At 40.4% G+C, this 23018-nt stretch overlaps 1 protein-coding gene across 3 annotated transcripts in view; it reads left to right on the forward strand.

Annotated features, from left to right (window-relative positions):
• LOC724433 (kell blood group glycoprotein homolog) overlaps positions 1–23018 on the forward strand; it is a 66540-nt gene that overhangs the window by 37327 nt on the left and 6195 nt on the right. For 2 of the 3 annotated variants that reach the window (XM_026441061.1, XM_001120289.5), the window contains exons 7-10: positions 5056–5151; positions 20998–21129; positions 21240–21338; positions 21421–21596. In XM_026441061.1, coding sequence (XP_026296846.1) covers positions 5056–5151; positions 20998–21129; positions 21240–21338; positions 21421–21596 — 503 coding nt within the window. The remainder of the gene's footprint in view (positions 1–5055; positions 5152–20997; positions 21130–21239; positions 21339–21420; positions 21597–23018) is intronic. The other variant, XM_006564795.3, reaches the window with a different exon arrangement.

Below are 23018 nucleotides of genomic sequence, written 5' to 3' on the forward strand. Positions count from 1 at the left end.
GTAAAAAAGTTCAGGTGAAAAGACATTGGCCAAGAAAAGTTTGCAACTTTATCGCAGTCAAGAGCGTGGGTGGATGTATCGAGCCTCGTTCTCAAACAGGAGAACGTGTCGGGCATTAATTATTACGCCCGTTCTTTCAACTGTTTTCCAACGGTCATCACGTCGATGATCGTGTTCGGTAAACTTCGCCTCCTCCTCCAACATTCTTGCGCTAAAAACCACAATTTATTCGCGGTACACAATTTCCATTATTTCGTTTCTTTCGCGAAATAAACACAAACAAATATACCGAACAATTTTAAATTAAATCGTTTTGATTCTTTTGCTCGATTGAATTGCATCAAAAGATCAAATTCTTTTCCCTTCTCTCGAGAATATTTTCGCACGCAATATTCGATCTATTTGAAATTGAAGGAGAGAAAGATTCGAGAAGGAGGAGAAGGAGGAGGAGGAAGATGGGGACTCGACGAGGAAATTTTCGCCGACGATCTGACCGGAATCGGATTATCCGTCGAATTTTGGATGCTAATTACAAGGAAGAAGGGAGACGAAATTGCATCGGGGAAACTTATTGGGCCGGAAGGGAGAGAGGCCGCTTTTTAGATTAAACAATCCTCCAAGCTTGATCAGGGAGAGAGACGTTGTGATTAAGTTTCTCGTTCAAGTTTCGCGATACTTTCCAATTTTCGCATTGTTCCGAGCTGGAAGCAAGACGGTCGTAATTTCATCATCGATTAAATTGTGAAGATCTTTGAGAATCTCTTTCTCTCTCCCTTTCTCTCTGCAAAGACCACACAGAAGCCGATTGTAAGCATACATAAGTGGCGAGGAAATTCCGGGAAACGATCTCGATGCGCGAAGAGATCTCGAGACCTCTTCGAGCGTGTCTTTCAATGCCCCCTTCGAGTGCCTCGGCTTTCCCTTCGAGTGGTTTAACTTTGCCCCAAACAAGATCTTCGAGACCTGCTCTTTCTTATAATACTCAAAAATCTTTCCTCCTTCTCGAGAAAACCGTGGAGAAAAAACTGTGTATGAACCGTCGAATATATTGAATATACATTTCAAAGAGGAGATCTTTTATCTTCTTCCAAGAATTGCAGGAAACGAGCGGATTAATTACAGGAGCGATAAATTAAAGGAGCGGTGTTAACCGCGGAGAATAAAATTTCCCTTTCCTTTCCTTTCTTTTCACTTCTTGATAAAGGAGGCCTGTATCGAGGTTGAAAATGGGGCGTTGATTCGCTGGAGGAAAGGAGGAGTGGATCGGTGGATGTCGGCGTCCACCCCTTTTGTCCCTGCAACCTCCTTGCGATTGTGATAAGAGCTTAAGGCCGAGAGGATTTTAATACTTAAGGCTCGACAAAAGGGTTCACCGGTCGTTGACGACACTTTAACTCGCCTGTTGGTAGACCGGTTGAGAAGAATGGGGAGGAAGAGAGAATATTATTCCCTTCTTTTTCTCGTCGACACTTGGGTTTGGCTCAGTTTCATCTTTCGCCTTAACGACATTCCTATAATTCACGAGCTCTTTTTAACAGGGAAGAGGATACTGTCGTCATATTCGAAGATTCTTTTCATCGAGTTGACGATATATTAATTTAGATTATGGGAAAATTTGGGTGCTCTCCAATCTCCTTTTCGAATTTTCATACGATTTCGATTTCAAAATGGGTGGATACGTAGCCTCTATTCAGACGAGCGTTCCGTTCATTTTACTCTGATAATCGTGCGCCAACCTATTTCACGGATCGTTTACACGTGGTTATCCACGATTCGAAAGGAACAGAGATGCGAGGATTTGAAACGATTTTCCACGAATAAAAGGGAAAACGCTGTAAATGAATCGTCCAAGTTTATCTTATTATTACTCGGTAGCCGCTAAAAATCATCCGAGTGTCGCGAGGTTGGGGAGCACGTGTTCGATAATGTTCGAGCCACGAATTCAATATCGGGGGTTGGAACGAGGGTCTAGCTGCATCGTGGTGAATTTCAATCAAACTAGCTACCGCTACTGCTGCCTCGTCACGAGCTAGTCGCGGATGAATAATGGCCGATTCTTGATCGACGCGCTAAATGTAGCGTAAACGTATCGTATTACATAGATCGATATACCCGGATCTTGAGGATAAACGATCGGGATAAATTGACGAGATTTATCCACGATTTGGGGGAGAAAAAGGCCTCGTTGATCGATTCGAGCAAATCAACGCGTCCTTCGAGAGAGAAGAGAAGGAGAAGGAAGAAAAAAGGAAGGCGGATCTTCGAGTTGTAATATCGTGGATCACAATCCAGTTCCTTTCTTGCATCCAAAAATTCGAGTCCAATGATATTTCATTTTGCATTTCTTTACGCGTAATTTTCTCAATGTCGGCCGTGCGGGACAGAAAGATACGGGGAGAGGGGCGATAAACTTTGGCCAGAAAAATAACATAAATCGTAGAAAAAGCGAGGGGAGAGGAGAGAAGCCGGAAACGAGGAGGAGGTGTGTTCGTGTGTGGATGGCAGATCGGAGCGGAGAGGGGTGGACAAACTGGAGCCAGGAATTTTAACAGGCGAGGTGTAGGCGAAATAGTTGGGGGTTGCTTGGCCGGCCGCCAGAGTTCTCGGCTCGAATCGGACAACTATTTTCCTAATTTTCCATTTCTTTCGCAGTTTGACCTTCCATCCGCTTCCCACCCTCCCTCCCCCTGTTTTTTATTTCTCTCTTTCTAAATAATCGTCCAATTTTCGAATCGAGCGAGATGAAAATTTGAGAGCCCTCGTTTGCTTGTTTCGTATGCTCCTTTCGCGTGTGTATATAACGTAAAAAAGCATGTATATAGCATGTAGTTTTATCATTCATTTTATCTATTCGAACTCTATTCCTGAGTGTATTCGCTAGCCAATTCGTAGCACGTTGTTTACTTTAAAAAAAACTACGATGCCAAAAGTGTACTTCGATCTTATGCCGCAGCGAGATTAGAGATCGTTTGCAAAAATACTCAAAACCATATTAGAACTAGAACGAACAATTAGCTGGAATACCGAGTAGATGTGTACAGACTCTCTAGAGAGTTCGTTCATCGTTTGCGGGCGAATTTGCATGAATTTAATCTGTTCGCAGTTTACGGTTAATAGCGATCCAGTTTGGAAAATTTATTTGAAAATAAGAACCCATACTTTCTCGATTGGAAAAGAATTTATATTACGGAGATATATAAGAAAGTGGATTACAACAAATACATAATGGTACACGTGTAAGATGAAGCGAATGAAGAAGAAAAAAAGAATGGAAACATTTTCATTTCTTAACAGAGTCACAAACAAATAAAATAAAAGGTAACGCGTGTACAGGTGAATTTTGTGCGCGATTATAACTACGATTGAACAAACAAACGACGACATCGGAAGCGGAGAGAATTTTAATCGCGCGACTGTTTCGACGCTCGTACGTGTAAACGTATGTGGACGTTCCATTTCGTAACGGAGGGAAAGAGAGAGGGAGTATCGTTTCATTATGCTAACGAAATATCGATTATGATAATGGGTCCGATTGGATCCGCGCGATACTATTGTTACGAAAAGGAGGATGATACGTGATCGGCCTCGTCGCGGCGCATTAACGGCTTTGTTCCAAACAATTTTTTCTTCTCTTTTTTTTCAGATTGTCGTGCACAAATGCGATCAAGCGAAATCAACGATCTTGAAAATGTTTATCTTCGTTGCGACAACTAAAAAAAAAAAATCACGTAATAAACACGATCCTTGGAACGATGATTATGCGATCAAAAATTTATCCTTTTTTTTTTCTATCTTGCTTCCTCTCGTTTTTATTAATCCCGCAAACGAAAATGCGAAATATCTGTAACAATTTCGCAATACTGTCATCGATCTAACGAGGTGATTAATGGGAACCTCATTCCCCTCGAAACTAACGTATCTCGTCCGCGTTACGAATCATTAACGAAATCGAATAATCGATACTGCGATTAGCACGTAATACCTATCAATTCTCTCGTCGTTCGTCCGACAAAAACGTTCTTTGCGCGTTCGTAATAATAAATTAACTTAACCAGAGAGGTAAGAGAGTATCGTATCATTCGTTCTCCATTTCGAATGAAAATAACAATATCGTTCATCTTTATTTAGATATTTTTTATTAAACGTGGAGAACGAGGGGAAAACGAATCGGTAACCTACGAAAAGAGCTCCATTGTCGGATGTTTGCGCAATTTAAAGTAGCAGAGAGAGAAAAAAAAAGCATCTCTCTAAGGTTAAAAACTGGAAGTGCGCGATAAAGGGGCGAAATTAGCTCGGCTAATTAACCGTCGTTGGAAACGAAGGCGAACGATGCGTGGCCCCGCAATGCGAAATCCGTATTTTTCATCGTCGAGTCGAAAACGGAGATCGAAAATCGAATATCTGATAGAGGATCGCTTTTTACATGGCGCTACTTGGAGATCGATCCGAATATTAATAAACGATCCATTTATTAGATAGAACGTAATCGTCGAAATCACAGAGAATTAAGTTGCTTGGAAACAACTCGATAAAAACACGGCTTCTGATCGATTTGAACTAATAACCCGGGTCGAAATGATAGATTTCGCCGTGTAAATATATAATTAGAAAAATACGTTCGACTATTTTAAATAATCCGATTTAATTAATCCCTTGGATGGAGTAGAACGGAAGTCGATTAATACTCGATAAATCATTTATCGCGGTTGACGAAGAGGAAGAGGCTCGGCCGCCAACTGTTGGGATAATCGCGTTTCCCGCGATTCTGTTTCCACTCTGTACACACACACACACACACACACACACACACACACACACACACACACAGGTTTGCGAGTACAACGTTCGCGGTGTATTCGATTCCGTTCAAATGTACGCCTAGCACGGAATCGAAGGTCGGGTAAATATTTGGACGGAAGGGATGAAAGCATGCGATATATACTTTAATAATACGCGAGGCGCGGATTCCGTTTTGGGGGGATAGTTTTTGTAGCGAGCACAGAACGAATTGGATTGTCGAATCGAACGATTGAACGTGGTGTGTCGTGTCTTTAGGAAGAAGGATTACGATGGGCCAAGGCGTACTCGATGATGGAGAAGCGGCAAAAGAGGGCGGTGCACGAGGAAAGCCGAGCTTATACCATGATCAAGGTACGTGAGTAATTGCATCCTGACAACCGGCAAATTCCTTTTGATACACGAGCCTGTACGATATGTTGTCCAATAACGCGCTCTATCCTTTACAAACGGCGAGAATCAAAACGGCGAGCGATTATTATTATTAATCTTTGTAATGTCGTCGAGTAGGGGAAAAGAAGAGATCGAATACGCGTTACGCACAATTGCTGATATTTTTTTCCGTTATCGCGATGGAACGCCGTGTACGATAATGATTAACCGAATTTGATAAGCCTTCTATTATCCGTAAGTATTGATCCGGTATATATGGCGCGTATAAATGGAAATGCGTTGTTTCGCGCCTTTGCGAACGAGGATAAATTAATTGATAAAAAACGTTTAATGTAGCGAATATTACAGATAATTATCAGACTCGGGTATTTCCACGGGTATAATTTTTTTAATATATGATACTCATCGTAAGCGAGATAAAATGAATTTCACGTTTTTCACCCGCGCCATTCCTTTCGATTATTCGATTAAATTTCTTCCCCGATGGCAAAGATTTCGAACGAGAAAATTATCGAGGATTTCTTAACGGAGGAAGGGGAAATTTTTCCAAAGCTTCGGACGATATTTTACTCCTACGTTCGTTTTCCTTCTCCTCCCCTCCTCATCCTTCTCTCGTAAATTGTGCGGCGTAATGCATCACGTATTATCAATTCGATCGAACGATCCCGATTCCTTTGAATTACTCGATTCTTGCGTTTCGTCACCACGTAAATCGTAAATCCTCGTCACCGATAAATTTCTCTCTTCTTTTCCCACCTAAAATCGACGAAACGTCCACCTCTCCATTAAATTGTTCAACTATCGATATCGTCATCGATATGATCCAATAACGAGTGAGAATAACTCTTATTATATCTCTTATTATATAAAGATATATATTTTTTTTGTACTCAATATTAATAATATTGATAACAGAGCTCTTGGTTTCCCAATACAAATTCTCTCTCAAGAGAGAAACGTCGAAACGTGTAACACGAGTAACACGCGTGTCGAGGCGATCCGCCCGTCATTGTCGTCACGACTTTCGTCAGAACGAAGGCGATGGGAGGCGGATAATTGCGCCCTCTCCTCGAAACGAGCGAAATTGGAACGCGATCGATCGAAAGCGGCGCCGATACGATCGAAATTATTATTAATTTCGCCGGATTCGGAGCTCTCGTCTTGGAGAATCACGGGGGCCAAGCACTTGGGACCCCCCTCCCCCTCTCGAATATCAATTAATACGTTTCGAAACTCGGTTCCAGCACGAGGGAGGGAAAGAGAGAGGGAGAGGATTGGGGATCCAGCCGCGATGACTGATCGACCCGGCCGCTCCCCTCCCTCCACGTCGATATAACGGACGAGTACAAATTATGTTTGCATTCGAAAGACGTATTGTTCGAGTTCCTCCACTGGTGGGAACCCAAGTTTAAGGATTAAACGTTTGTTTTGATTCACGGCGAGAACCTTCCGGGTTCCTCTTCCGTTCATCTATGATTAACGATGAACGAGAAAAATATTTCAAAAGTGGATCGATGACTTTATATATCAGATATATATCGCGTTGAAGGTGAATTTGATTTTTTAATCTTGTACAATTAAGGAAAAAATAGAAATTATATAAATTAATAGAAAGATTCTTATCTTTCGCGTGGAAATTGATTAAGGAAAAAGTAGAAATTATTAGGAATTGAATGAATATTTTTGCAAGTGTATTTTCAAAGCTTCGAGAGTTGAACAAGATAAAAGAATTTATTCAATGAATCTGACTTTTATCTTGCACGTGGAAATTAATTAAGGAAAAAAATTGTACAAATATAAATTAATAGAAAAGAATTTAATAAATATTTTTGCAAATGTACTTGCACGTGGAAATTGATTAAGGAAAAAGTAGAAATTATATACAAGTATAAATTAATAGAAAGACTTTTATCTTTCACGTGGAAGAAATTGATTAAAGAAAAAATAGAAATTATATAAAGAAAGAATTGAACAAATATTTTTGCAAGTATACTTTCCATGCCTCGAGAAATGAACAAGATACTCATCTTGAAAATAAAAGAATTTGTTCAATGAATCTGACTTTTATCTTTCACGTGAAGGAAATTGATCAAGGAAAAAATATAAATCATTAAAAAGAATCGCATAAATATTTTTGCAAGTGTATTTTCCATGCCTCGAGAGACGAACAAGATATTCATCTTAAAAATAAAAGAATTTATTCAATGAATCTGACTTTTATCTTTCACGTGGGAATTGATCAAGGAAAAAATATAAATTATTAGAAAGAATCGAACAAATATTTTTGCAAGCGAATCTGATTTTTATCTTTCACGTGGAGGAAATTGATTAAGGAAAAAATAAAAATTATTAGAAAGAATCGAACAAATATTTTTGCAAGCGTACTTTCGACTCTTTCGATAATTCGAGAGACGAGCAGGAAAGGGAGAGATAGAGAGAGGATAAGATGTCGGGAATTCGCGAGAGATCGAATCGCGCGGATATTTCTCATTTTTTGGTAAATGCGTCCCGAAGAAATCCGGCCCCGAAAGCCGAGACGTCGGGTACACTTGACCCACTTGTCGATTCTGTCGAAATCTCAATCCCGATATTAACCGTGATAGTGGCGATTTAATCGATAAGTATTCGCGGTATGCGGGCCGACGTGATCGATGGAACGTCGGCGAGCTAATTAGGTTGGCCGTACCCGTCGAAATAAAGCCATCGTGGCCGGATATCTGCCTCGTTATCTCGATAAAAAATAGCGAGATCGAGAAAACGGAGAAGTAACATTCCCGAAAACTCATTTATACTTGTTCCATTCCAGTTGCTTTGGGAATAATTTATAACGTTATCGATACACTTACTGCAACTTCGTTTTTATTTCGAAAAGAATTCGAAAGTTAAGTAAAATTGTTAAAAAACCGTGGAGAAATATGCGTGTTAAATTCTTGAAAGTATCGTTCCAATTAATTTAAACCACGCTCTGCCGACTATTACTCTTGTTCCTAGGACAAAATTGTATTCCAAACAAAAAGAAAGAAAACTTCGAAAATGGATTTCCCTTTAAAAGAGATTTTCTAAAAAAAGAAAAATTCTATTCGAGTAACCAATTGTGTATCTATTTTTCGAATTTCCCTGTAAAATAATCTTCACGGATAAACAAAGTTCCGTTAAAAAAAAAGAAAGCCTCACAAATGTATACGTCAGTGAAACAGAAGGAGGAGGATTGTGATCAAGATAAATTCACCACCATTCACCGACCTACTCCCCATTCTTTTTCGAGTCGTTTTTCCTTACGATTTTAACATCTGTTAGAAGGAAGGAGGGAAGGTTGAATGAACGCGAGAAGGGAGGAAGTTTATAAATAATTCGCGGTTCAAATATCGCGGATTTGTGAGAGAGAGACGTAAGAAAACCGTGCGTGCATGCACGATCAGGCCGTGTGTACATAAACGGACGATGGAATCTCTTAAGGTGTGAATAGTGCGTGACGAGCGAGGGGAAAGCAAAGAGTATGAAAACGAGGCTTTCCCGGTTTTCAACATCTAAAAATAGTCTCTATCTCTTCTGCACACGAGCTTTGTGCGAGAACAAGAAATTCCTTGCAACTTTAATCAATCGTTTTTTGGGTGGAATTTTGAAACAATTCGAAACAACGCAATCAGTGAATTTTATTTTCTTCTTTTTTATTTTGCTTCGCGAATTGAAGATATTTCTATCTATAATTTTGTTCGATAAATTTGGTAAAGTGTTTTTTCGAACAAATTTGACTTTAATTGTTCGAATAACATCGCGTTGTTCAAAATTGTTGCCCGAAACAATTCAAAGATGCGTGTATTTATTCGATACAAATTCGATTCGATAGAGAGCAAGGATGGAGAGCGGAGTTTCCAAACCGTTTGTTTGAATAAACAGAAAGATAAATATACTATTAAAAATCGTTGAACGTTGCGCGTGAAAAGTTTGTGTATCAAAAACATCCCTAACCTGAAGAATTCTGCCAAACAAATTTCGTTTCGATTGGTTAGTTTCTATGAAAGAGAGAAAGGGAGAACGTTGCGTTGTTAAAATCGTTAGATCGTGCGTTTGAAAAGTTTCGTTATCAATCTCGATTGAAGTGGGGATCGTTTCAGTGGAACAGAATTGGGGGCGGCAGAACGGAACCTAGAAACGGGAAAAGAAGTGGAAGAAAAATGGAAACGATTTGTTCTACTTCGGTTAATCCAAGCGGGAGGCTAAATATGACAAGTTTAAACTGCTTCTCGTATTATGTCTATATATCAAATATCCTTTCGCTGTATTATCGTAAAATTATTTCCAATGATTCTCAAAATTTCTATCGAAAACTTTGGCCATCGACGTGAGAATCAAGAGACGCGAGAATCAAGAATGCCTTTCATTGCTTGCACAATCGTGCGTAATTCACGACCGACTTGTACCAATTTCGAGAGGAGGAATAAATTTTCAAAGATACGACGCAATCGTGGACGATATTTCCGCGATTCGTCCCGAATTAAAGACTTTACTCGGGGAGGGAAGAGGAAGGGAAGGAAGAGACGTATCTCAACGCGGCCATTCTGTCCTCTCGTGAAAGGTGCCGCGTCGCGTGTTTTATTACGGTACACTTTTTTCCACCACGACGCGATAAATCTCGCGCGAATTTGTACGCCCGATCGTCTCGTGGGAATCACGTTTCGAGCAAAACGTCCTGCTAACATCCGTTGTAGATCCATTACGACGATCTTGTTGCCTGCATAGATATTTTTTTCTTTTTTTCTCGTCAGAGGATGGCGAGATGAAAGGGGACGATTTCGTTGATCTTTCGAATATAGTGAAATGGAGAAGTAAATTTATTGTATCGAAAGGAATTGTAATTAGGAGTGTTAAGAAGCAAATTCTGAGAGATTCTTTGAAGGTACGCGAAAGAGAAAAAATAAATTGTGATCACAGTTGCTTTGAAAATTTTGAAAAATAAAATAAGTAAAAGGGAAAAAGGAAAATTAGGAGACAAAATCTGATTCTTTGAAGATCTTAATCTCAAAATATATTAGAGAGGAAAAAAGGAAAAAATCGTGGAGAGGGAGACAAAAAGAAATAAAAAGCAAATTGTGATCGTAACTCTCCTTTGAAGATCTCGAGAAGCTCGATATTTCGAATTATAAAATAAAAGTAAAAATTTAAGAAATTGTAGAATATCTCTCTTCAAAAATCGCAAGCTTTGACATTAATGGAAGATAAAAATCCTCTTTTTGCAGTTTATTCATACAAACGTAAATCGATTCGTGAAACGATATGAATAGCTTTTATCGATACCATTAAGTTTAATCTTGTGTATACTATTAGATATATAACCGTTCGAAAAGTCAAAAGGAAATGGGAGCGCATATATATACCCTATATATATATATATATGGAACTATAAAGCTTACATAGTGGAAACTTACGATTTTTATTTCTGCGCTCGTTATCGACGTCTCCGGGACATTACGCCAGTCTCGTTTCTCGAATATGGTTTTCTAAGTGGTCGCAATTCTTCCTTCCTCCCCGCGACACGGTTAACTGACCGAAATCAACCGATCTCGAATCAAATACTCGAGCGCGCAATCGAGGGCAACAATTGAAATAAACCATCCGTCTTGATTAACCTAACCTTTTATCCCGGATCCGGTCTCAACTCGCTCGATCCTTGGAATCGGACGAGAGGAGAGGCGAATTTTTCTCCAACTCCAGTTAAATTGAAATTTATCTCTATGGACGAGTTATGCTCCCATCTTCTCCGATTCGCGCCCTTCCTCTCCTCTCCCCCCCCCGAGGGATGGAAACAAGGAAGTGAATTAAGATGAAATGTGGACTCCTCGTCGTGCAACTACTCGAGGCAACTCGAGGCACAGCTCCCAGGAAGAACTCTTGGCCCCTGGCTCGCGATTCCCCGAAGATCCGTTTCTACCGCGAACTCGAGTAATTAATTCCTTCTCTTCTTATTTGAATTTTTTTCTAAGGGAAAATGAATGCGAGGAGTCAATTTGAGAAAAGATGTTTGGACAATCGGGACGAAAGGATCGATACATTTGTTTAATTGTCTCGGCTCTGCGAAATAATTCACGAAGCCTTAGCATCGAGCAGAATGACGTAACGAAATAAATACGTAGAGGAATACACACAGAGATATATATAAATACACTTAGGAGAGAATGGGGCACGATTCGTTCTCGTGATCGATAACAGGCCGATGAAGGACAATCGAGCACGTGTTATTGAAAATGTAACTTAAATCCATTATTGCTAAAGGATTTTGATTCTCCATTCTTTAAATTTTCTTCAAATATGAACAAATTCTCGCTTCCAATTCGATCAACAATTTTCCGGATAATTTTATCAAACACGAGAGAACAATTCTTCGTTCGATATTACAAACGAAACGTTGAAAAAGTTATCTTGGTATTATTCGTACTTATTATAATCACAGATTATTTGCAATTATTATTGTTGTTTCGAACAAATTATTACAAGCAATAACTTTATTCGTAACTTCGATTATTGTAAATTTTCTCCATCACTCCAATCGTTGTCCTGTCCCTTCCTCTTCTCCTTTAAATATAATAATAAATTCGTGGATTCCAAGTTGCAAGGAAATGTCCAAAACTCGTTTGAATTTTCCCTCGGTCAATTTGGACGGCCAATCACAATAAAGATGGCTGCCCTTAATACAGTTCCGAGCGAATTCGACGTTATCAACGAGCGTACGGGCAAATGAAGAAGTTGGCACAAGTTACGGGTTTCAGTTTACGAGTTGCGAGTCATAACTGTCTCGTTCTCTCGGTGGAACGCTTACACTGGAATTAATTCTCGCGGTGGAAACGGTAATATTGCAAGTGATTTGCTAAGATCGTATCCGGCAGGGATGTTACGCCTGTTAGGCCAGCGGAGACTAGGCCGAGGCATAATGCCAAATAACGGCGCCATTATATAACGAAGGGAATTGTTGCGGGGGCGAGATGATGCCCCAAATTTTGACGCTTCGATCGTTGCGTTGCGTTCACGAATAATAAAATTAAATCTTGAACGGATATTCTTTTACAATCGTGCCATTCCACGAAAATTTATTTTTCCAAAGAAACGATGATTGCATCCATACTTTTTTTACTTGCAGTGAATTAATCAATTTCTTCACCTCTGTTTTCCCAACATTAGATAGATATTTTTTATCTTCCATTTCGAGTTAACACTTCACATCTCATTCTATGAAAGTTAATTTTAAATTTTATTTCCGTTTTGTCTTATCCATGATAAGAGAAACTGGACGTACGTTGTTACGTACATTGTTACGTGGATCGAGATAAAATCTTCGCATCCAGGATTTCGTGATATTGGGATATTCGAATAATAATCAGAATGTCTGGAATACTCGAGTCTGCCAAAAAGATCGAGAAATGGAGCGGCGTCTCTCGAGATACCTTTCTCCGCGACAATCCACGATGAGAGATTTCTCCGAACGTATTAGCAATGCATTTCCATCAATTTAGCCCGTTGAGAATGGAAGAAATTCGAAACGATTACACGCGAGATTGCGAGATTCAGAGAGGGGGCGGGAGGTATTCCGCTTGATTTCGCAATATGAATCGATGAATGAAGAGCGGCGAGAAACAGGATCTCGCAGGAGTGGAGAACAGGAAAAGAGAAATAGGGGATGGAGAAAAAGATCGATGACGTGCTCTGAGGAAGGGAGATTCGTTTTCTTGCAAAATCTCGGTTACGAAATCTTGGTCCACCCGCATCGATTTCGTTTTCGGTTTCGATCGAAAAATTCTTGGAGAGAGAAATAATTTCTTGGATTTATCTCGTTGCCTTACACGATCGATTACACGATCGACAAATTATGAAGAAGAAGGGGGAGGTCGTTCAACTTTGGAGGATGGTCGTAATTCTCTGGTCGATGGAGGAACAACACCGGTTCTCTTCAGGATAATTAATTTCTCGATGGAAGTTTTAAGCAAAGGGTGGCGGCCTGAACTGAACTGAACTCGGGGATGCATTGGGCGTAATGATTATGAGAACGGTGAATTACGAGGGGAGGGGAATTTCCTCCTAAATTTGACGATATATCCGCCAGAATAATCTTTCTTGGCGGATAAAACCGTCCGGATTGAAGCGGATTTTCGCCCGCTTCCGGGCGAATTTAATCTTCGTAATTGATTCGTTCCACGACGTTACGAGTCGAGCTGTTCGGGTTTTTCGCGTTCTCCCCTCTCTATGCAAAAAAATGCATCAAGGGGTAAACAAAATTTAACCCTTCTTTTTCTTTCTCTTTCTCTCTCTCTATTTCTTTTTTTTTTTTTGGCCAGACTCGGGATAAAAATTTTTTTCTCCTAGGCCGGCAAATTAAACAAAGGCCGAGGCCGAAACGAAATTGCGAATTCAACGGCGGCGTAAATGAAGCACGACTCCCAGCCAGAAACTCCTCCGCCGAGACCCCGAAAGAATGTTTCTCTTTCATGGCGCAAGAGCGGTTGTGTTGTTTTGAAAAAAATATACTCGAAAGAAAACGGCGAAACCAAAACTCGGCCAATTGTAACGCGGAAACAAGGGGGGCTTAATTAACCGAGGGACGTTTCGTTCCCTCGAAATTAACAAATTCAACAATCCTCTCCGCGAATCTATGACGCGTCTTAATATAATATTCGTAATTATATCGTAATATTAATATTATACTTTTGTCGTGTTGTTCTCCGGAGACGAATTTTATGAGGGGAGGAAAAAAGTTTCATCAATTTTACACGATGAAGGTATACATCGAATACTAACTTTCTGATTGGATTTCAAACGGATTAAAGTCGTTAAAACTTACATGGATGGATAATTAAAAGTCGTATCGATTTAATTGAAGAGTTTGCGGGTTGAGAAATTATTGTTTACTACACTTGGCGTTAAACGAACGATTCACTAATTAATTATCATCCCAAAGACTCTGCTTCTCTCGCTAGAAATCGATCGATATTCGAGATCGATCGAAAAAATCTATCTAAAAAAAAGAGGAAAGAAGAAGAAGAAGAAGAAAAATAAATCCATTTTTCACGATCTTTAACGCGGAGCCGCGACGAACATTAATTCAGCCATCATCGGATTGAATGGAGAATCGTCGTCTCGAGTCTATTCAACCGTGACGTTTAATAAATGATTACACGTCGTTCTTTCCAATTCCTCCCCTTCTTTTTCCAATCTCTTTTATCCCCCCTCTCTTTTAAATTTTTACACTCCTCTCTTTGAGCCTCTCTCCTTCTTAAGATAAGTTCAAGTCCTCGACTTTGTTACCTCGTTCACGAACGAAATTTCACTAGGGATCGGATAAAGATCGGCCGCTCCACCGAATAAATGGCCGGATTCGTTGCTGCCCTACTTATCCCCTCCTCCTTCCACACGAAATCTGTGTATACACGCGGCGGATCGGTGCTTTCCGTTCAAATTACACCGATCCGCTGCCCTCTCGACTTCGCCCTCCACGCCGCGGATCCTCTCCTCTCTCGAATGGATATCGAGAACTCGCCGCGCATAGTCGAAATGGCTCGCGTGCGAGCCCTCTTTCCTTCGTTTCGAGTTCACAATCAACCGTGCCGTTGTAGAAATATAGGATAAGAGGGCAGGGAAAGGAGGGAAGGATATAGAGCAAGTCTCGAGAGATTAATTAAGGGACAGTCGCGAGCCGTGCGATAACTGTACGATTTGGACGATCTGTATCCCTTGATTGTTCATACCGGGCGAGGATCTTGACGTTGTTTGATCTTCTTAATTATAGAATGGAACGTTTAAAGGAGAATGGTCGTTGAAAATGGGGATATTTCTTTTTTTAGAACACTATTATCACTGGTGATTCGTAAATTTTGCTGCGATAAATATACGATGTGAATATTTTGTATCGAAAATGAGAAGAAAAATTAAACTGGGAAATCAGTTTTTGTCGAATATTTGAAATTGACACGGAAGGAGAAGTAGGATACGAAGTTTCGATAATATATAAAATACAAATTTCTCAGCCATTCTTATTCTTTTTTTTAACTTCGCTATATTTATCGTTGTATTTATTCTACGGATTGAAAAAGAAAAAAGGAGAAAATCCGAACTCCAGATCCAAGAAATGAATTTCATCTCGCATATTTCGAAGAGGCTTTAATTTTCTATGCGCATCCTCTTCGTGGCTCTCTCTTGAAAAGCTTTATAATTTACGAGGACCAATTATCTATGCTTGGTCCATAAATATTACACACGTGCTCGTGTCTGAACAACGGATTCACTCGAACTCGCTCGAAATTCGATAATTCTTAACAATTGATAAACGTACATAAATTATCCAATTAATTTGCCTAATGGATCGAAAAGAAGCACGATCGCCGTTTCGTTCCTAACATTGTACCCAGTCACCATCCTCTCGATTCTCGCCAGATTTCATCGGGTACAACGGAACATTCGGATACGCGGGCTCGATTAAATTTAATAAAGCCTGATAAATTTTCGAATTTTGGCCGGGCAGCATCGATATTAATTCGCGCGATGAATATTAATGGCCGTCAATTGAGACACAATTCGATCACATTCTCGAATATTCTCGCTCTTCTAGTTTCTTTTTTTTTCTCCCTCAACCAAAAATCAAATTTGCTCGATCATGCCAATTCCTCGCCAGAGTTCTCGTTTCTTTTCGTTTCGTTTCTTACACGCGGATTTCTATTCTTCGCCAGCTCGAGGAGGACGAAAATTCGATCCAAGCTTTACTTTTCATTCCTCTCTCTTCCTCCTTTTCTTTCTCTTCCCCTATCGAATTCGTTAATTTTCGATAGGATGTCCTTCGAGACTCGACTCTCCATCCCTGCCATCGAATCGGTTCGTCACGCCGATTCAATTCGGTCGAAATCGATCGGCTCGAAGCAAAATCCCTGGACGCAGAGGTCGCGAATGTGTTGCGCCACGATTTCGATTAATAAAGCGAGAGGTTCCGCTCGAGTCATCCCTCCCCTCCCTTCCGCGCGCTTTTAATGAAATTTCCCGCAATGTTTACGGAGCGAGGACGACGAATCGACGACGACGGTAATTAAAAGTCTCGCGTAACGCGTATAACTTCTCGGGAAAATTCTATCGGGAACGCGTGAAAATTCTGACCGGATATGGCTGTGGTTTCGCTCTATCCGCGTCCGAATATTTTCCAACTTGTTCGGTTAATATTCTATATTTTATTTTTACTTATATCAGGAAAATTTTATCCTAACTTTTCTTTGTTTTTCGTCCATGTTCGAGAGAGGAAAAAAAGAAAGGGAGTCATCGATGCAAGATATTCGATCGAGATAACGTAAAGCGAGATCGCGACATTTTCACATTGAAGATATACGCGGAGGATTAAAAACTTTGTTCCGCGATGAATCTGCAGTAATAAGCAGTTTTTCCGCCGATTTATCGCGGTAAATATGACTGTCGCTTCTGCCTTCCCGGCAAATCTCCCTCCCTCCCCTCGCTTTACAAATGAAACCATCTCGCGGCTGTTTGAGCGCGGAGTGGAAAGCAAACGTTGCGCGAAAGACACTTTAAACTTAGGGGAAATTGGCGCGGATTTAAAACTCGCCACGTTAAACTCGCACGTTTGAATTTTCGATTCTAAATTCTCGTCGGCCATTCTTTTTTTTTTTTTTTTTTGTATTCTTCGAAGAAGAGATATACATTGAATAGCGTAACGCGATACGATCGATAGTTCTCTAGAAGAAATTCGGATTAACTTTTGAAAAAACCTAAACACATGGAACAGGCGATATTTTTCCCTCGAGCGTTTCGAAACGAAATTGACTTATGAAGATGGCATTACCGTCTCCTTTTCAGAACAATTTTCCGTCCTTCGTCGAATATTTCGATTATACAAGATATTATTTCACCTTTGAACAGTCGATTTTAGAGCAAATACACGAAAAAAATTGATGAAGTTTATGGATTGAACGAAAATAAACCAATTGTTGTATCAAAACTTACAAAACTTGTGAGAATTAATTCTTCAAAGACGTGGAATCAACACTGTGCAGAGAGGAAACTAGTGTCTGGTCCGTTCGTGAAACTATTCATCCTCGATTTATTCTCGACCCAGCCCTCACAGCCACTCGGCTCGCTTTCATATCCGGCACCGTGTTCCACCATTTTGTCACCGTCAACTCTAATTAAGCCTGGAAATTCGACTAAATGCATCCTGGGCGGCCCGTTCAAATAGTCGTGGATTCAGACGCCGAACCGTTCCCTCCCATCCACCACGATTTCTTCCCCCGACGCTTGTGGGGGGGCGCGTTACATGCAAATCGAATTGAAATTTAAATTAATGATCCCGCGTGGGCTCCCCAGGCGCTGTCCCCGCCTCGAGGATTCGCCGCGTTGCATCTTTCATAATCTTTCACTCTGTTCCATATTGCGCGATCCGATCTACGGGGTGGATCTTGTTAAGGAATACGTTTGAATACGAAATGCTGTATCGGATCGAAAAGATTCTCTAAAAAAAAAAAAGATATTTTTCTTTTATTCTTCTAAAAAAGAAAAAGAAAATACTCTCTGAAAAATACTTTGTCGAAGTGGGAGAAAGTTTGAAAGATGCACGTGAGGAAAGATAAAAATTTGCAAAAAGGGGAGAAACGACATCTTTGTTCAAAGTGAAACGTATATCCTTACATCCCGCGTGGCAATTACATTAAGCCAGTTTATGAAAACCAAAACGAGGCGCAATTTTCGCCGAGCTCTTTGTTCTCCTAATTACGGCAAACGAACACACAGAGCCCATTTCGCTTAATTCCTGAAAACGATGAGCGGCCACGCGAAGCCGGCTTTGTCACAGCCTTGGATTTAATAAATTCACCGTTTCGCCGTTTTATATCACGGGCCGTGTAAGCCGCGGCCCCGTGTTTTACGTTATATTTTTACCACGTTTCCTCCTGAAAGGATAAGTAAGTAAGTTAAGCCGGCGAGAATAAAGCGGAACGTTAGAATTATTCGATTCGTCTTATTAATATTCCAATCTGATCACTCACGTTTCATTGGTAAACATCTTTAAAATGATGAGAATTTCAATCGTTGGATAATATCATCGTGTAAAATCAGACTTTATATGTGTTTTTTTAAACGAACATCTTTCTTCTGGATCAACTTTAAAATTTCCACGAAAAGAATCCAAGTCTCGTTCGACAATGCTTGTTAATTTTATCGAGAGGGAAATTTTAAAGATTTAATTTTTATTGAATTAAACGACATTTACGTTCCTCCGCGTCGTTGGAATGGGAAGAGAATCGAACTTAATTGACATTCTGATCCATTCAATAAATTTTAAATGATATCATGATTTTTTAAATTAAGGAGATAATACATTTTCTTTCTTTCGATTTCCAAAGCAACACCGAATGAAATTTCAAGGATCAATTTTTTGGAATTCAACGAAATACAATATTTTCGCAGAATGCTTTACATTTTTTCAGTGAAAATTTCGAGAGAAAGAATCGAATCGATATCCTGGAAAAGTTTGCAAAGCACTTCTCATTATGATTTGTCTTCTTGTTGTTTACAATTCCTCGAATCCATCCTCGTTTCCATCCACCCGAATTCCTTCCTCTTTCTTCCTCTCCTCTCTCTCATTTTCATTACCCTCTCCCTTATTTCGAAGCCTCTCTAAATTCGACGAAAGTGGAGATGGCAAAATTGCTTTTTCGAAATTTTCATCAGCAGAGAACAAAGTGGGCCGAGTTTCCAATGGATATCCGGAATATCCGATTGCCAATCTCCACGTAACTGAGACGTATCCCCTCCCCCCCTTTCTCCCCGATGAATTTTTCCTCGGGACGCTAGCTTTCTTCGCCTCATTTCGGGACGCTCTCCTTACGAGGAGAATCCTCGATCGCGCTTTCCAATTCCCCTCCCCGCGAATAAAACGCGAACAGGCGGATATTGCTTTAGTTACCATACCATTGTGCCACCCCCTCCATGGCTTCATTTATTATTGGAAGAAATGGTGGGGGGGATGCATCGAGGATCCATATCAATTAGGCATCGATGTGAAAATCGGCATGGAATTGAGTTTGCGTTTCTATTTATTTATTTTTTTTTGGTGCACTGATTGTAAACGCGGAAAAAGAGGAGGGAAGAGAGAGATTGGTAGTTGATGGCACACTTTGATGGAAAGAAGGAATTCGAAGGTTTGTGCTTCCTTTTAATTCTATTGAAAATTATAATAGCCGATTTCAGACAGGGGATGATCGGAAAGAGACTCGATCTCGATCCGCGAGTGCGTGGAATGAGCGGAAGGATCGAATGGCCGAGTAGCGCTCTTTGACGCGTGATCAAAGAGTGGAAGGGAAACGAGAGGAGAATCTTTGGGATATTGAAAATCGAGACGGAATTTCGTGAATCTCTCTGCATCACCACGTTACAAATTACAATATTTTTCTTCAATCTATCTCTGTACACCTCGATCGTGGTTTAAACGTATGATTCATCGAGGATGGAAAGATGTTCGTTCGACGAGGAAGAAAGCTCTCCTCCTGTTTCGATCGGATTGTAAAGGATGATGGAGATAAACGATTCTTGATCATACCTTATAAGTATGGTCGAACGAGGGGAGAACAAATATTCCAAGGAATCGTCATACTCTTGTAAAAAGTAGGAGATCGCAAAAGAATGGCGAGGAAACGATCTCTCAGCGGAAGATATTTCGGCGTGCTCTGTGTTTCCACATTCTCAGGGGGGCGCGTGAAAACTTGTTCCTCCTCTCAGGAGGAATAAATGGAGGGGGAAGAGAAGAGAGAGAGGGAGGGGCAGAGAGGAAAATCTGCTCGATAGTGGTGCCGTTACGTTGCATATACGAAAGCATTTCGAGAAGTTGATCCAACAGAGGGGCGAATTCCCGCGGGTGGGCTAAAGCTTTCCTCGAGCGGAAAAGTTCCCGATGAAGAGAAAAGCGTGGCAAAGATAGAGCCGAGCACGGTCTCGGTGTCGAACAGCCTTATCGACGTTGCTTTTGATCCTTTTTTTCTTTCATTTCTTTACACCCTTCTCGTTTTCCTCGAGACACACCGGAAGCGTCCATCGATCTCTTGCGAAATTATTCACGCTCGAATAATTCCCACGTCCATTCTTCCGAGTGGGAGTCGCGTCTGAAAAAACTTCTATCGATGATATCTCGAGCGACTCGAATAAAGAGGAATCATTGGAATTGTATTTTCAATTTACGACGATTTAATTTTTCAATCAAGAAAGTTTCTCCTTCTCGGAAACTTGATCGTGTTTCGTTCGATTAATTTTTATTAAAGTTCGATTTCTCTTCCTGGTGGGCCGAATTGATTCAACTTCACTCCCCCGTTATTTTCAGAAACGATTTAATTTAATTCAATTTTTCCATCCCGTAAAAGTTTCCCCGGATATTCGAGCGCCAATTCGATCGAATTTTTCTTTCTCCTCTGTATTTTCTTTCTTTCCTTTTTTTTTTTTCTTTTTCGAAACGAACGGAGTTTTTAATCCCTAATCACGAAACTTCGAACTTCTTGGATTCTCAGTATTTTCAGAAACAATGCAGTTTCCATTTTCCCCGCCGCCAAAGTTTTTGAATACCTTCGAGGCTTTTTCGTCTTCGTGTTCGCCTTCGAGTTTGGCTTCTCAACGGTTGCCATCATCGATCCTGATCCTTCGACGATCCTCTCGAAGCGAATATCTTCATATCCCTCCACCCTCCTCCTCCTCCGAGCACAGTTTACACGCGCTCGACCGATTAAGTACACGGGAAACGGTTCCTCGATTCGCAATAGAACGGTTTCAGACGGTTATTATTTTCAGAGCAAGATGGAGGAGCTAAGATCGAGAAGGATTCACAGAATCGTCGAGGGTTTCCTGCCCAAGAGTATGGATCCGAAAGATCGAGCATCGGAGACCGATCTGCTGTTACAATTCTGCCTGTCTCTCAGCAAGGTGAGCGAGGATAAACAACTTTTCTTTTTTCCTTTCACCCGATAATCATTTTCCAAATCTAAAAAAAGGAATATATTTATTCAATGATGTTCAAATCTTCCGATCCCCAGATATATCCGAAGCACAAGGATCTGTACAATTGGGTGGACGTGGACCAAAGGGTGTACGTGCCGTTCAACATGTCCTATCTCCAGGAGAGTTTCGGTTATGTGAGTAAAAGTTCGAATGCATCATTGCATCGCGATTTCTTTAGAGGAAAAGCGACTTGGTCCCGTTTTGTTCCCGGGTTAGATAAGGTGGGGGACGCTGCTGAACGCCACTCTAGGCGCTGCCACTGCCGATCTTTACAATCACAGCAGCCGCAATCGGGATCGGGCCCCTTACGAGGATCAGCTGGTCTACGTTTACGTCACCGCCCCGCGCTACTTCCGCAGCCTTGGCAAACTGCTGAATCGCTTTTCCAGGAGGTGAGCGGATATACGAATTTCCCTGCAACCATCCATCTTTCCGTTCGAACGGAAGAGGAAGGAATTGGAGGGAGGATCGAGAAAATTTTTTTATTTTTATTTTTCGGAAAAATATGACCTCGTGAGAAACTTTGAAAGGATTTTATTTTATTCTTTGTTTTTTGCGAATTTCTAAAGATTTTCTCGAATGATCAGGAAGCGAATTTATAGTGGCAGAGAAAATATGCAAGACTCTGATTAGTGGCTCGTATCTTCGCCACTGAAGGATTCTTTAAATCTTTTTTCGATATTAAAGGGGATATTAAAGATTCGAATTTGACTCGAATAACTGATTATTCGAATCCACGAACGAAACCGTTGCTTTGAGACTCGAGACTTTCGTTCTCTATCCAAATATCGAACGAAACGGATAAAAGGTTTGAAGTTTAAATTTTAGTCCCTTAGAGAAAATTACATTTTCTATTTCAAGAAAAGCAACGAAAATATTATAAATAACACGAACACTGAAGAAGCTTGAAGAATTATTTTCGAAGGTGAAGGGAGGAAAAACGAGGCATATTTTTCTTTTTTTTACGATAACGCAGACAGTCGCTATTTATTAACCGAATCGCCCGTGCGATATTAAAAATAACGATGGAAGGTAACTGCACCTGCAATTTTTACGATCGCTTCTACCTAAAATTACTTTCGATAACATCCCAATATCGAATCCCTTCGATAATTTTTTCCCTTCCTTTATGGGCCAACCAGTGTGGACATTTTTATCCAATAAAAATGGATTCTTCGTAAAACGTTAAACAGTTTACACGAACGGGAAGCGCGCGCGTAAAAAATGGGCGCGTTAAATCGGTTTGAATTATCGACGGATGGGTTTATCGAACGGATTGAAGTAACTGCATCCGCACATTCGTCAACAATTATCGGAAAATATTACATACAGGCTAATACAGTTGATGATAATTTTACAAACGCCAAGCCGAATACTGTTAGTTCTCTCCCCTGTTTTCCCTGGCTAAATAACGGTTATTCCCTACAAAAGTATTCTGACTGGCTGTTGTTCAAAATACGTTGTGTATATACATACACGCGTTATTGGTAACGAGCGGTCGATAGACCGGAAGTCGAGGATTCGAGTAAATATCGGCCATTCGGCCAATGAATCGAGTAACGAATTATGGATATTAATAATTGGAACGTAATGGTCGATCGGAAGGCTTTATTGCGTTTACTTTTGTTTGGATATTCGAAGAAGAAATATACGAAGGAAATATGAATGCACGAAGAATCGATTAGGAAACGCGGTATCATTCGACGGATTGCAAGCAAAAGTTGGTTAGAAGACTGCGCTAAATTTAAAATTATTGTCCCTCCTAAAATGCGCACTCGAACAACTCTTGTCTCTCTTCAAAATAATTTTCTCAA

Source organism: Apis mellifera, linkage group LG5 (genome assembly GCF_003254395.2).
Source record: "Apis mellifera strain DH4 linkage group LG5, Amel_HAv3.1, whole genome shotgun sequence".
Lineage (NCBI taxonomy): Eukaryota > Metazoa > Arthropoda > Insecta > Hymenoptera > Apidae > Apis > Apis mellifera.